The sequence below is a fragment of the Dicentrarchus labrax genome, unplaced genomic scaffold (assembly GCF_905237075.1).
Source record: "Dicentrarchus labrax unplaced genomic scaffold, dlabrax2021, whole genome shotgun sequence".
NCBI lineage: Eukaryota > Metazoa > Chordata > Actinopteri > Moronidae > Dicentrarchus > Dicentrarchus labrax.
Window position 1 is genome coordinate 18,865,968 of NW_026136713.1, and position 14,918 is coordinate 18,880,885.

At 42.0% G+C, this 14,918-nt stretch overlaps 1 protein-coding gene across 6 annotated transcripts; it reads right to left on the reverse strand.

Moving 5' to 3' along the window:
- Positions 1–2,013: 2,013 nt before the first annotated feature.
- Positions 2,014–14,561, reverse strand: LOC127374097 (centrosome and spindle pole associated protein 1). 6 transcript variants are annotated; one of them, XM_051419072.1, is made up of 29 exons: positions 14,425–14,561; positions 13,668–13,794; positions 13,326–13,398; positions 13,028–13,131; positions 12,232–12,291; positions 11,804–12,123; positions 11,610–11,707; positions 11,352–11,448; positions 11,014–11,071; positions 10,481–10,752; positions 9,713–9,831; positions 9,473–9,614; positions 9,067–9,178; positions 8,445–8,483; positions 7,780–7,927; positions 7,517–7,693; positions 7,059–7,171; positions 6,642–6,791; positions 6,373–6,516; positions 5,425–5,538; positions 5,193–5,259; positions 4,794–4,920; positions 4,316–4,455; positions 4,067–4,192; positions 3,412–3,452; positions 3,271–3,331; positions 3,033–3,142; positions 2,806–2,953; positions 2,014–2,480 (listed from the first exon to the last, which is right to left on the reverse strand). In XM_051419072.1, the coding sequence occupies exons 2-29, from the start codon at positions 13,764–13,766 to the stop codon at positions 2,308–2,310; spliced, it is 3,432 nt and encodes a 1,143-aa protein (XP_051275032.1). In that variant the 5' UTR covers positions 13,767–13,794; positions 14,425–14,561; the 3' UTR covers positions 2,014–2,307. The 6 variants fall into 6 exon arrangements, with proteins under 6 accessions (XP_051275032.1, XP_051275035.1, XP_051275031.1 ...); XM_051419075.1 differs by having other exon boundaries at positions 7,565–7,693; positions 13,668–13,840; positions 14,425–14,534; XM_051419071.1 differs by having other exon boundaries at positions 13,668–13,840; positions 14,425–14,534.
- Positions 14,562–14,918: the final 357 nt, after the last annotated feature.

Genomic DNA, 14,918 nt, shown 5'->3' on the forward strand with positions numbered 1-14,918 from the left:
ATGCTGACCTGCTTCCCAGCACCATGAAAAACGCTTCATACGCCAGGGCTGCTGTTGTCAGCCACCAGCTCAACCACTACAAAGCTCTAAAGCCTCATGAAGCACAACAAACACTCCAGTCTGTGCCATCACTGCATCAAATCCAGACTCAGTGACTCAATCACCTGACCATATAGTCGCCACACTTGTTAGCTGCTGTCTAAATAAAGATTTTGGATTGGGTCTGTTGCATAGATTGTCTCTTTCAGTTGGTGATCCACATGTTGGATTTGTGCCATTACACTTACTTGTCATGCTGCATTTATGTTCTAGTGGGAGTCCAACATCAGAAATTTGATTGTAAAAAGATCTGCTTTCATGTTATTTGTCAGAAAATCAAAGGACCACAGGCTCCGCTGCTTTTCATTTTGTCGTTTTTCCCTCGTTCAGGTTTGGTGGGTGATGCAGAAGATGGACTCCCACAGGCTTTCGAGACAGGAAAAATCCGGTCTTAAACGGTTTCACATTATTTTCTTTCAATAATGCAAAGAGCTTAGTTTTAATGTGTGAGTCTTTACTTTCACCGAACAGCGGTGAAAACACATTATTCATGCTGTGATTTAGAGACTAATCCCGGTGCTGCTCCACAGTCAATAATCTAACGACAGCGAGAGGAGACTGACTGTGCAAGATTTCACTGAGAACATTTGTTGTTTGACAGAACCCCAAAAACTGTAAAACTTGTGTGAATGCAATATCTCAGACTAGACTACGAGTCTACAGCCACACCACCACGCTTAAGAAGAAAGGGCAACATGATTATGTTTAAAAATGAGTTTAATAAAACAAGTTAAATTCTGCAGGTAAAGTGAAATGTTACTGTGTCAGTGTCTTTACTAAAACAACTGAATAAAGTAGATGACTCCATATCAATCATTTCTTTTGGAAACAGTGGTATCATGTCAACCCCATAGCAGATGGGAAGGTCTTGTTACTTAAAGGAAGGTAGGATTATCAGACTGAATACTACTCGCAGTGAGGTGCTATTAGCAGATGATGGCCTAGAGTGCAGAGGTCTAATCTGTAATGGCATTTTAACACTCCAACATGTAAGTGAATAGCAGTTGCTTTTCATTTCTGTATTTAACACAATTTGAAACAGTGTAGTGAATTAGATTGTTTCAATTTCTGTGTCAAAAGTAAATTCATAGTGAAAAATGACCAGTATGCTTCAAATATAGATGGTGAAATGGTTGCTTGTTTTCGTCATCTCCCACAGTTGAATAATGGATTCATAACCTTTAACCTCAGCCGACTCTTAAAGGAATAGCTCAACACTTTGGGAGCTATACTATTCAATTTTATTCAGTCACTGTGCCCTGCCAAGAAGTAGCGCCTGTATAAGTGTTGTTTTGGACAGAAGCAGGCTACAGTTTCCATTCTTTATGCTAAGCTAACTGGCTGGGAGTGGTATTGATCTCCTCGTGGAACTCTTGGCAAGAAAGTGAGTAAGTGCATTTCCCAAAATCTCAATCAAAAATATATTATTACTACTATTAAATATAATAGTTATATTGTGCATATAAGCTATAGTGAAGCCAAAATTGTTGTCACACATATGAAAGATGTACATAGACTTAACTGTGGGTATAGTGTGCGACTTTTTGCAGATGGAGTGAAATATAATGTATTGGAAAACATCTATGCAAGATCTTACAGATCACTGCCAATCATGTATTAACACATAAATATAGTCTGCTTGAAATAATAAGTGTCTGATATGACTTTTCCACATTCAAATCCATAAAAACACATATATTCCTTCTGCCTCATTAAAAAAGACATTTTACTGTTGGACACAAGATGTCTCATACTTCACTGTAAAGTCTATTCTCGGTGTTTCTACATCCCACTTTGTATATATAAAAATGTCTCACATCTGCTTATAGACCTGCCCCTTAAAAATCTGATTTTCAATGTGTTGGAAAACATCTGATTGTCGAAGGATGCAAACAATTAAACACACAGTTCATATATAATTAAAATATAATTTATTTAAAACATAATTTATTCATTAATAAAATAGCAAATACATAAACAAGAACATGCAAGTTCTCACTGCGATAATACCCTGGTGTTCTCTGATGTAAACAATGATTTAACAAATACACACATAACTATCATTCAGACATTCATATGGACGTATTCATCCTTCACAAAACCCATGAGTCACAAGCAACCATAATCTCATGATTCAAAGACAGAGGGGCGCCTGGGTTAAGACTAGCTGTCAGAAGAAGGCAGCTCCCAGTCTCAGGGGACGCAGTGCTAAGTGTTCAACCGCTCCCTTCTTGATGGTCGGTCCAAACGTTTCAGAGTGTCGGATGTTCCCGGTCGCATCCAGGGATCCGTGGCGACAGTTTCTACGGAGCTTTGATGGTTAAGATTGTGAAGAGAGAATCGGGGAGGGGAGGAGTCTTCGTCAGACACATCCTCAGGTCCTGAAGAAGAGGAGCAGGGAGACAGAGTGAAACGTTAAGAGACACAAAACAAAAAGAAATACTTTAGCAAAAAAAAACTGCAATGTTATTCTTTATCCAACTAAAAACAGTTTCCATGATTATTTGAATACTGGCTGTATTTAATGACTCCTGGGCTTTGGAAACCCATTAAAGCCCTAATGTTACAATTTTAACTCCGACGTCTATGAAAAACACTTTACTTCAATTCCTGAAAAATCTGCATTCGTCCAACACAGCTGAAGTAATTACTTAAAATATAACAACCAGCAGAATTGAGTTGTAACTAAGGTGGGTGAAGTTGTACCGGCTGCGTTGCCACGACGACTGAGAGCCATCAGACGACCTGTCCTGTACCGGCTCCTCTCCTCACCGCTGGGCTCTTCTTCCTGCTGCCGCCTCTCACCTGTGTAGTCATCCCGTTGGCCAAAGGGCTGGCTGGAAGCGGCTCGATCCTGAGGACATGAAAACAATTAAAGTTGTTGTTTAAGCTACATCACAATAGTGATGGCTGTGGTGTGTAAAGCAGAGTACCTGGGGGCGCTGTGACTGTTTGGCCAGCCTCCTCCTCTCCCTGGCTGAGAGCTGAGGGGTTTTCTCGATCTCTGGGGTACGCGGCACTGGAAAGGCATCACCTAGGGGGTCTTAACACACAAAACCAAAAGCAAAAATTAGGCAGGGCATCTCCGTTACACAAACTTAGAGAACAGTGCTGCAGTAACTCCAAGAGTTGAGAGCCTTTATTACATTATCTGCATCATGCCGGTCTTACCGATGAAAGCGCTCTCCGACTCCAGCAAAGAACCTCTTGCAGACCCCCCCATCGCACTCCTCTGCAACATGAACACAATTCATTTCACAATTGCACTCCAATGCTTGATTAAAACCCAACCGTTACTTCTTTTCAACTCACCAGATAATCATTTTGCTGTGGCGGGGACAGGTCGAAATAATCTGAAACACAAGAATGACAAAAGTTAGTTTCTTTTTCACAACACCAGAAATATCAAAAGCCACAGACCTCATTTACAACTGGCATCGACCACATCGGGAGGTGATCTGATTCACATTGTGTTTAGATATAAGCCATGTTTAAATGCCATTCATACAGTCTACGCCTCCTCCCCCCCCAAAAAAAAAAAAAAAAAAAACTTAAACTATCTCCTAACTCTGCCTCTTCCAGCTAGCTAAAGCAAATGATTGATGCCATTCCACGGCATTGCATCTCTTGTTGTGTGACTCCCCATGTTCTGTTGAGATGCCCACCAGCCGTGCCAACTCATTTGCATATGGAGATCCGATCACAATGCGGGCAAAATCAAGATAAGAAGAAGGTTTATTAATAGCAGGTGTGAATTACAAAGGCCCATGGATGGAATTTCATTACCCAGATACAGATCACATGCCAGTATCAGGTGTAAATAGGGCCATATACAAGACCAATTAATCCTCAACATCCACATCAGAAACTTTGACTGTGTTGATACAAAAATAAACTGTTCAAAGACAAATCTCTAACTGAAACTACTGCAAACGGATAAACAGGGCTTCATGCACAGAGCTCTCACCATCCTGGACTGTAGACCTCTGGCTGTTGAACTGCTGATATGGATCCCTGTAGTCCCACCTCCTCTTGCTGCTGCTTGCCTCTTCCGGCTTTTGGACCTCACTGAAGCCGAGCCTGGACTCACCATCTGACTCACAAACACACGTACAAATCCCCCCTGGGATTATTAAAGTATTCCTGATTCTGAAACCTGTCACAGCTAACAACGTTCCAGTAGCGTACAGTTAAGACCGTAAGACTTGTGCATTACCTGTGTACTTGAGCTGAAGGGAGTCGTGGATTCGCAGCAGGTTTCTGGGCTCCATGTTTCTGGAGTTTGGCCTTCGTACGGGAGCCTGGAGCCGCAGCCTGGCCATATCAAACACGTCTACCGGGGGACGCTCCCTATGTCTGGGCAAATAAAAGAAAAAAACACGCACAGATGTTGGCAGTCACTCATACGGCACAGCAGAAGCTTTACACTCACAATGTCTGAGAGGACAAATCATGGTTGACCAGGGTCTTAGATCTAACATTATTAATTAGGGCAGAAATGTTGAGATAAATCAGTGTTTCCTGACCTTTTTTGGCAGATGTATCCTTCACAGCCATGTCAGATTAACTATTGTACCCCTTCATTGACATTATTTATTTCTACCATTTAAATATGTCCAATAAATAAATGCTTCTCTTTATGTGATCAATATTAAAAGACTACAGTGAGAGTGACGCATCCGTCTGTCTCTGACCTGTCACTCAGAGGAGAGTCTAACTCTTCCCAGTCGCCCTGCTGCAGACGACCCTCCAGGCGTTTTTGTTCACTGCGAAGCTGCCGACGCAACGCTGACAGCTCACTGAACACATCATGCTGGTCACCTGAAAACACACACAAACCCCTCAGAATTGGTATTGGTAGTGAAAACACTTATCAGATGTAGACTAAGCTTCAACTACCAGATAATATCAGAGATGTGAACCATTAAGGTGCAGGAACTGTGGAACAAGTTGGCCTGCCTGTTGAAACATCTAAACACTGTCCATCGGGCAGACTGAGCCAAACACTAAGTGCGGGTGTGGCAGGCAAATGGAAAGTCAATTTTAACTGCTTTGCTCAAATGCCATTTTTAACTGCTTAGCTTGTTTAGTACCTGCAGCTCGGAGCTGGTTCCTACGAGCAGGGACGGGAGGGGACTGGAGACCAGACAAAGAGCGCTCCTGAAAGACAGATAGAAAAGTGAAAAGGGATGAAAACAGAGCGATCGGGGGGGCAGGGAAGATCATATTGCTATCTTTTATTCATCCAGAGAAGAAGTTGATGAGAAAGTATCCTCTGTAATACAAAGACGGAAAGTTTTTGTCAAGTCTTTGTGTGTGACTCACAGACAGGGGGGCAGTAGAACGCTGGCTGTCCACTGTGGGGGGCCTGGGGCTGTACTGGTGTAGCCCCTGTTTCTTCTGCAGAGCGGGGATTGGAGGTGACGGTTCCCTGCGGACCTAATAACATATAGCCATCCATTCACTACAAAAGTCTCAAAAACTACGATTAAGTCAAACTTGATGGTTGTCGCCCGCTGTGTGGGTTTTAGTGTAATTGAAGACCAGAGATTAAATAAGTAGATACAGACGATAAGAGATTGTCTGCATGTTTTATTTCAACAAGTTACTGGGTAACTACAACACACTAATGTAGTTGTCAGCAGATATAAGGGCATTATAATATAATCATATATTATAATAATCATTCATTAGCTGTTAATATAACAGCCTCGACTTAAAGACACCCACAGGAGGTGTTATAGTTGTTGACATCTGTTGTGTGTTATTATGCATTTATCAAATGTTTCAAGTGTTCAGCACTTCATCACATGATTTTACATTTTAACACTGCTGCCACTGGCTGATCGTGCATCATAAACAGGTGGAAAATCTAATTTCCCCTTTAAACGATCAATAAATAATGTCAAAGCAGAAGGAATATAACTACTTCCTACTGCCTGTAGTTTTTGCAGCATATCCAGCACTGTTGGCTCAAGCCGGTCCTTCACGGCAGCTGTTCAGTTAATACAGCATGTTGAAGCCATGATGGAGGCAGAAAGAGAGCTCTGTGGCTGGTCAGCTTAACCAATCAGCCATTTAAGAATGTTGTTCCCTACATCTTTTCCTCTTCCACAAGCAAAATATAACTATATATGTATATAAATTATAAGATAAGGTAACACTTTCAAAACTTCTCAACTTCTCATTTTACACTCTTAACTTTTAATGTCACTAAATTGGCGTGTGATGGTGTTTGCAGCCAAGTGGTTGTGGAGCTGTCGGTGAACTGACCTCCTCCACCCGAGCCTGCCTCTCCCTCTCATACTGCCTCCTCAGTACTGCGTTCTCCTTCTCTTCTGCTTCATTCTTCTTCCTCTCAGCTTCCTTCTTCCTCTGTTCAGCCAGATGAATCAGCTCTTCGTTCTTGGCTTTTTGCTGAGAGACGGAGAGGAAAAAGAGCAAGGCAGTGATAGATGAGAGGTAGGAGAGGAAGATGGAGTGAATTTTAACCTCCATTATTAAACCCTGCCCATGACTTCGGTTTTTTTTTAGCTCCTCACCTCAATTTCCTTTCGTTTCTTCCTCTCTTGTTCTTCCTCATACTCCCTCTGGATGAGAGCCCTCTGCTCCGCTAGCCTCTTCTCCTCTTTTTCCTCCTCCAGTCTTATCCGTTCCCTCTCCTCTGCCTTTTTACGCATTTTCTCGTCAATCTGTAAACAAATCCAGGTTAATGAGACGGCATAAACCCAATAACACAACCCCAAACAACCTTTACTTGCAGGCTGGAAGGCACAAAACAAACCTCTTTCTGGTTTGTGCTTGGAAACTCAAATTGACTTGCACTATTGTAGCAGTTAGCTCCATTTTTACAAAACAGAACGTCTTAAGGATGGTCAGCATTCAGCTAAAGGGATACTCGACAAGACAGCCTATAAAACAGAGCCAGTAGAAGTACCACCAGCTGTTTAAAGCGGTACCTGCTGTTTGAGGTAAGCTTTGTACTTGTCCTGCTCCTGGAGGTGCTGTTGGGTGGGCTGGTTGGTAAACACATTGCCTCTGGCAAACTGGGGGGTTTGGACATGGGTGAAACCTACAAAAGAAGAAAACATGAAGAAACCAAAGAACCCTCTTTTGTAAATATACTGAGAAATCTCACTGAGCAGTATCCACAGATGTGACTATATCCGAAGATATAGCACAAACCTTTTACTTCTAGTTGTTCTCTTTAAAATCACCCTTAACATTTCCTATTCAAAGCTCCATCCATCAGACCTGTTGCCGTACATATTTTCCTCACCAGCTTTCACTAAAATAATCTCATTTAATGCCCGTGTTCTTTTTTTCCTGTTTTGTTCTAGTGCAGGCTGCGATGCTAGAAATGTTCCAATTGCAAAAACAGTGATAAAGACATTGAGAATAAAGACGGTTACGGTACCAGAGAGACTGTCACTACTGTCATGGATACTGCACTCTGCTACAGTACCAGAGACCCTCTCGTTCGGGTCAGGGAGCTCTGCCCGGCGGGCCGACATGGCGGCCGTGGCTCTCCTCTGCCACTGCTCCGGATTGCTGTAGGCCTCCTCATTCAGCTTGTGCATCTGGTTGAGGTCAGCTGGGCAACAGGAACAGTAAGTTAGAATCAAAACAAGTCCTTTGAATAGACACTGTATTATGTATAAAAAGACACTACACTCATACCAATAAGATTTCCAGTGCTATCTCTGAGTGGGGCTCCGCCTCCACCTCGACCCCAGGGCTGGTGGTTCTTCATGTCAGCCTCCAACTGGGCCTCGTATCGCTCCGTCTCCTCCCTCTCCAGGAGCTTCCGTTCCTGCTGCTCCTGGATCTACATTACAGCGTTTTCAAGGTTACATTAAAATCCTTAAATCCTAATTTTTGGAGTTTCAGGAACCACAATGTCTGCATACAGAAAAGGATTCCTTATCTAAAAGTCCAAAAGCAGGAGGCATATGTGTTGGTATTAGCATGATAATACATTCTCAAGTGTTCTAATATGGAAAGAAATTGTACTTTGTCAAGCTTAATTCTGTTACTGTCATTTGATAAGTCAGTGTGGTCAAATAACCAAAGTATATCTTTCTAACTTTGTGTGACTCTGGCACAAATGGCAAGCTATGGGGAGAAGTGGAGAGGACGTTTTTTGGAACTGCAGTATCATAGAGCAACTAGAGGAGCAAGATGAAGGACTGGGATGGGCTTGAGGTGGCACTAGGGTATTAAGTAACACCTGACTAGGGGAAGATCTCAAACATTTCTACTGCAAACTATCAACAAATTAATGAGGATATAAGGACGTAACTTAACTTACACTATATCTTTGGGTCTTACTATATCATTTTTACCTTGCTGTAAAGCTCGCTGCTCCCTCTCCTGGAAGCTTCCTGCCAACATATCACAGACTAGGATGCAGTGAAAGTTAAATGTTACCTGCAACCACTGGATTGCATACTCCCTACCAATGTTCCCAACAAAACACAACCTGAGCCAAGGTGACTGTTCATACACAGCCACTGATGTGCGATTAGCCTATAATAAAGGCTGCAATGTGTTGAATGTATCCAACAGTGTGAATGTATAAACCTTTACCATCTTTTAACGATCACATTCAAAAGTTTTCAACGTTTAAATTAACTTTAAATACAGATAACACTCAGAATTTATTCGCCAGTATCCTAAGACATAAAATGATCAATATCTTGTATTTTAAGAAAGGTGCTTTTATGCAATAATTAGTTTAGGTTAAATCCACATCCAGCCTTTTGTTGTGCTTCTACCTGAGGTCTCAGCCTGCCAATCACTGTTTGGATTTAATCTCATTAAAGCACTAATTGGTCATTTCATCCATATACTTTGTAGATTTCTTTTTGTTTGAGAGGAAAATGATATTTCCAATAGAAGCTGATGGCAGCGAGGAAGGCTCATGTTATTTATTATTATAAAAATGCAGATTCAAATTTTACCTACCTGTTGTTTCAGAGCTTCCCTATAGCTCATAATCCTCTCCCTGGCTGATCTGGATCTCTCTGAAGGGAAATCCCTGACTTGTGACTCCACAGTAGCAGCCGCATTGCTAGGCCTGTCAGAAGAAGATTATCCATTATGGTAACTAGTCAATTCTCATATTTAATGAGACATTAAAAGCTATTCTCAGAACACAAGCTAGTACCATGTCCATTCTGTTAAGTTGCTCATACACATACCCCTCCCAAAAGAAACAGTTTCATTTATATATGAGTTGAGTTGACAGGACCATCAAGATTAAGCCTGTGTGCTGGTAAAGCAGATCAATTTATTTCCACTTTGATGCTGGCTGCTAATAATTGGCCGTGCTTTCCGAGCCAAAGAGCCAGAAAGTGAAGGAGATATTTACTGTAATGGAGGCTCTGGGAAGCTGCTTCCACTGTGCTGGCTGTGAGGGCTGTGGTTACCGAACTGGCTGGGCACAGCTCCCCCCGGTGGTACATTCCAGTAGGACATGGGAGGGCCAGCACCAACAACTGGCAAATGACCATCTGGACAGAAAAATGTAAGACGAAATGATGATGCTGCTGAATGTAGCACATCTGTATAGCCTTCTATCAGTATGTTAACAGAGAAGACAAGTGCTTACAGTAGGCCATGTTTGGGTCAAGCAGGTTTCTGGTGCTGTAGTAGTGATGTGGCTCTCCATACGGGCTCCTGTAGGCCTCACTGAGAGTAGGAGGAGGATGAGGATGGAATAAGGGGATTCTGGAGATACAAATAATATCAAATAATCAATGAAAATGTCCAATTTGAACAAAAAAGGTCCTATTTTTCTGGCTATATCTGAAGATTTAGGTGTTCTACATAATGTATTATGATAAAGTAACCTTGAGTTCAAAGTTAATTATATGATGATTATTATTCATTTCTGTCAAAACTGCCATTGACCGAGTTCAAAGTTATAATCCTCAAGATTTTCATGAAACACTAATTTTCCACTGTTAATTTAGTCTCTAATCTTCCTTCCTTCTCATCTCTGCATAGAGTTGCACATGCTCAGTACAGCTTGGACAATTGCAAGAAAATGGTGGCGGGTAAAGACAAACTTTAAGCTATTTCAATTAACCTGGAGACAGGGTTGGTGCAAAACTCCAGCTATATGCACAGTTTGAAAGCAAGGCAGATAAAACAAGGTTGTTATTCAAAGGCACGTCAAGTTTCTGAAAAACAAAGCATCTCTTGCGTAGCAGCCAGGAGGATGTTTGTTATTTATATTATAACGAGGGGTTATAATGAGGGTTTATGTAGTATTAAAACTGCACATGCTGTTAGAACCGTGACTGCAAGTGTCACCAAACCAACAAAGACTGAAATCTTGATTATATCTTAGGTGAGGTTTAAGTTTAAAAGTTACCTGGGAGTGTCCATTGCTCTGGGGAAGGAGGGGGCAACAGGCTGGCTGTTGGGAGACAGACCACCTCCCCCCAGGGCAGAGCTGTACTCCAGTAGAGGAGACTGGAAGGCCACGTGGGGCTGCTCAGGAGGAGGAATCTCTCGGTCTCTAACACCCATCTTCTCGTTATTAGGTAGACTTCTGGATGATGTTTCACTTTCTCCGGTTGCTGAAGGCTCCAAGACCCGGTGGTCTTTTCTCCTGCACAGTCCAAACTGCCTGATTCGGTCCGGCTGGTTTGTGGACAGAGACAAAATTGAAAGATAAATAAATGTACTGCATACGGCATATACTGAAAATCCCTTTGATATCTCCCTTTAACACCAGTTCCATCATATTTTCTGCATACATTTTCCACCTTTTGGTGATAAAAAGTTAAATTTTCACCACAGAGTATGTTCCATAAATGTGGCTAGAAAAAAAACGACCCCACCCACTATAACCTTAAAAGATAAATCAACAATCTCCTTGAGGATTGGTTGTTGCCGGCTGACCTGTTTCTCAGGATCATTTGCCCCTGTTGCAGCAACTTTCAGCTCCAAATCTTTCTCCCTGCAACAAGGACACATACACAGTTGTTTTACACAGACTAAGCATTTAATGACTCTCATCCACAGGGTATTCAACGAGTGAGAGGTTCAGGGTTTGCTCAATAACACTTTAAGACACAAGGGCCTAGACAGACACATTAGGAGTGAGAATGGTGGCTGCACATATCTTATAAGGGGCATTCAGCCTTTGAGAGGCAAGGATCTCTGAATGTCATCTACCTGCTTATAAATTTGTATTACTTACATTGTGCATAAAAAGACAAGGAGCACTGACAACGTACCGCTTCTTGTTCCTGTGCTGTTCAGCTATCTGCTCCTGCAGCTCCTGTCTGTAGCGCTCCTTCCTCCTCTGTAAGGAATCTTCTGTATCGGCTGTTCCTGAAAACATAGGACTCCAATTAAAAACAGCAGTGTATTTTGAGTACTGTGAATATGTCATGCCATTAAAAAGGTTTGGTAATCCATAACTGTAGAAAAGTAAACAGTCATCAGTCTTTGATACAAACTGTCTAGTTGCAAAATGCAAAACATCCTTTAACCTATTATGAGGCCAGTGGCAAACTCAGCATCCTCATTTTTGGTCAGTGCTCTTCTTCTGCCTTCTCCGGCAACACCTCCTAGATTCTCCCTATTCTCCCTGGATAACAGACAAGTGATAGATTAGGACAAACAAGTATGCAATTTCATAACATGCTTTTAATATACACACAAACAATGGAAAATGTGCTCTCACCTGCCATCAGTCTTATTGGATCGTCTCTTCTCATAACTGGCTTCAACCCCTGTATGTCTGTGCCTTCTGCCTTCCATCAGCTCCAGCTCCTTGAAGTATTCCTCCTCTTCCTCTGACTCCTGGTCCACTGGCCTCCCCAGCCTGTCACGATGCCTGGGAAGTACCGACGACGGCTCCTCGTCCTCAGGGTACAGGGTCCTGACTTCAGCGAGACGCAAAGGCCTGTGCAGCGCCCGGCTGTCCTCTGTTAGAGTGGCTGCATCCCTGCGTGAGGCGGGTCGCTGTTTGGGAAGAAAATCTGCCTGGTCTTCAAGCAGGTGCTGGTCAAGGAAACATGATAGTAAAAGAAAATGTTCATAAAAAAAAAAAATGAATTATCATGTTCAGGCAAAGACATAATCATTAAGTCATTAAAGAGAGACATTTACCTTAACAGACCTCCTGTTATCAAGGTGAATTAATGGTCCAGGCTCTGCAAAGTGTTTTTTCTGTAACATAAAACATTACTTTCATCATTCCAAAATTGTGTTTGACTCCTACACACAAACCAGGGTTAATCTGAGGACAAAGCTAAAGCTGAAAGAAGCTAATAGCTGGGCCCCAACCCAAAGAATGGATCCTCAAATGTTCCCACCTGTATATTATTAGTGTAAACAATACCCAATTTTACAGTGCAATTTGTGATATTGAGTACACTCAGTATACCAGGTTAATGGTAACTATGATATACTTATGTTAGATTGTTTTCCATAACATTTTGTGATTAACATATCTAGAACAAGTGGAGTTCCATAACCGATTCCCACTTGTAGTCAATGCCTGGTAAACACAACTTGGTCATGTGATATTTCCAGACTGTACACGTTGCTTGGGATACAGAGAGCTGCAAAGGATACACCATCTGTGTCCTAAAATAATGACAAAGGGCCGCTGCATCTCATGACCTCATTTGGAGGGGCCTTTGAAAGGAGACCAGCACTGTTGGTCTAATACAACATGTTCAGTCTACAAATGCTTCTCCAGCCCCAGATCACAGCTCGTGTGTGTGCATTTTAGTAATGGACTGCGAACGCCACACACAGCTCTAACAGTCAGTGTTTTCAGTGGATCTCTGGAGAAGTGGTGTCTACCTTAGCCTTAGTAAAACTAGAACAATGTCTGAACTGACCTTGTCATCTCCTACAGCCAAACACATGAGTAAACAGCTACGTCTGTGACAGTCACCTGAGCCATGTAGCGCCTGTAGTCCATGCGGAGCTCATGCTGCAGCCTCTGTTTCTTCCTCTCATACTCTACACCAAGCGGTAGACCCACGCTGCAACTCTCCTCTGTCAAAACACGGTCATCAATTTTTAAATAGGAGACACAAGGTGAAGAGTTTCATGCCAAAACAAGTCAAGTTCCACTTTAAAGAAAGAACATCTACCCCCCCGACACACATTGCTCATATTACGAACAGCCTTATCACATAAAACACATAAAAAAATAAGAGTTATAAAAGGAAGAAAATGTGGTAGTGTACCTTTCCCATGTGTTACAGACTTGGGAGGGATGTTCTCCTTAACAGTGGACCCATAGGCTCTGTAGGGCTTTGTCTGTCAAAAACAGAGTAATGTTCTGCATTAAAAATTACACACACACACACACACACACACACACACACACACAGACAAGGATCACTGAAAAGTCTTAAAAGGATTTTAAAGGGTCCTTTATAGGATGTCATCCACTTATGTCCCCAGAAACTGAAGAATAAGTGATGCTTATTCATTCATATGCATCAGAATTTAACAACATAATAAGTAGTAACTTATCCAGAACTGACTCTGAACCAGTAACCTCAACCACCACCATTCAAACACACCTTTATTTCCATGTACGGAGGGTCTTGCTCTAAACTGGCCTTATCCTCAGCCACTCTCGCCTTCCGCTCCCTGATGAAGTTCTCCAGCTCTTCGTCCATCTCCTCTTGGCAAAGTCACACAACCAAACTGAGAACACATAAATTCCCACGATTTCACAACTGCATAGAGGGAGCTTAATTTTAAAAAAAAAAAAAAAAAAACAGTAACATGATGATAGGACTCCAGGTTGCAAAACTTTTAATTAAAGACGTTAAGAAGAAACATTAAATCTGCCTAATTACCCCTCAGACTACAGCAGGGGGTTTTTACCAATACTTAATCAGCTCCTCCTCTCTGGTTTAATGACTACTAATCACCTATATCCCTTGATAACTGTATATATATATATATATATCGATTAATCCACAACGTTACTGTCTCTTTAAATCCCCGTTGTCAGGCAACCACAACGAACACGATAGCGTCACCTTACGGACAGCTTAACTGTGTTAGCTTAGCGACTACGATAATGCAAATACTATGAGTATGACAAACAATGATAAGATTTACACGTAACGTGGGACGATGAGTGTTTAGTTAGTTTAAAGCAGCGTGTGTCTTACATCGCTAGCTCTAACTAAAAGGAAAAAGGTAAACCCACAATAAAAACAATAAGAGTGAAAGCTAACCTTAGCTGATGACTAGCTCCTCGCCCTGGTTAGCGTTAGCTTTCCAAAGGTAACTATCAGTATTAATGTGGTTTGCATGACGACCTACCATCGAGCGGTGTTGGAGGGTGACGATACCGGATAAGGCAATGTTTGTTAACTTGAAAATGTTGGCGGCGCTTTGGTTTTCTTCTTCGAGCCCAATATTACAGACTGTCAATCCGCTACTGCGTTATAAAGCTGCGCGACTTCCGGTGTCAAGTGTCAAAATAAAACCCCGTTAGAGGAAACTTAAGTGTTGCCCTGTGGCCGCAGTTGGGACACTGTTATTATAACTCTGTCTGAAGCTGGAAGTCTTTGTTAAAAGGTCCCAAGCACCGTGCACACCTACATATATATAGTTTCGTCGCATTTATCTTTTGATCTTCGCATCTAATGTTTCTTATGTGTGGCTTATTGAAGAATCATATTCACTGTGGCATTATATCGGGCCACATACCGTCTGAAACTCATCATGTGGTAACTTACACTAGGCTTGCAGTGGCCCCATTGCTGTGTGTCAGTTATTTAATACTTGATCATTAAAGCTGCAGAGTTAAGACC

Coding starts and splice junctions, on each gene's coding strand:
- LOC127374097 (XM_051419072.1), bottom strand. CDS start 13,766: ATGGACGAAGAGCTGGAGAACTTCATCAGGGAGCGGAAGGCGAGAGTG. Junction 13,132..13,325: donor GTCTGTAACACATGGGAAAG/GTACACTACCAC, acceptor GTGTTTTGACAG/AGGAGAGTTGCAGCGTGGGT. Junction 2,481..2,805: donor TCGTCGTGGCAACGCAGCCG/GTACAACTTCAC, acceptor CCTCTTCTTCAG/GACCTGAGGATGTGTCTGAC.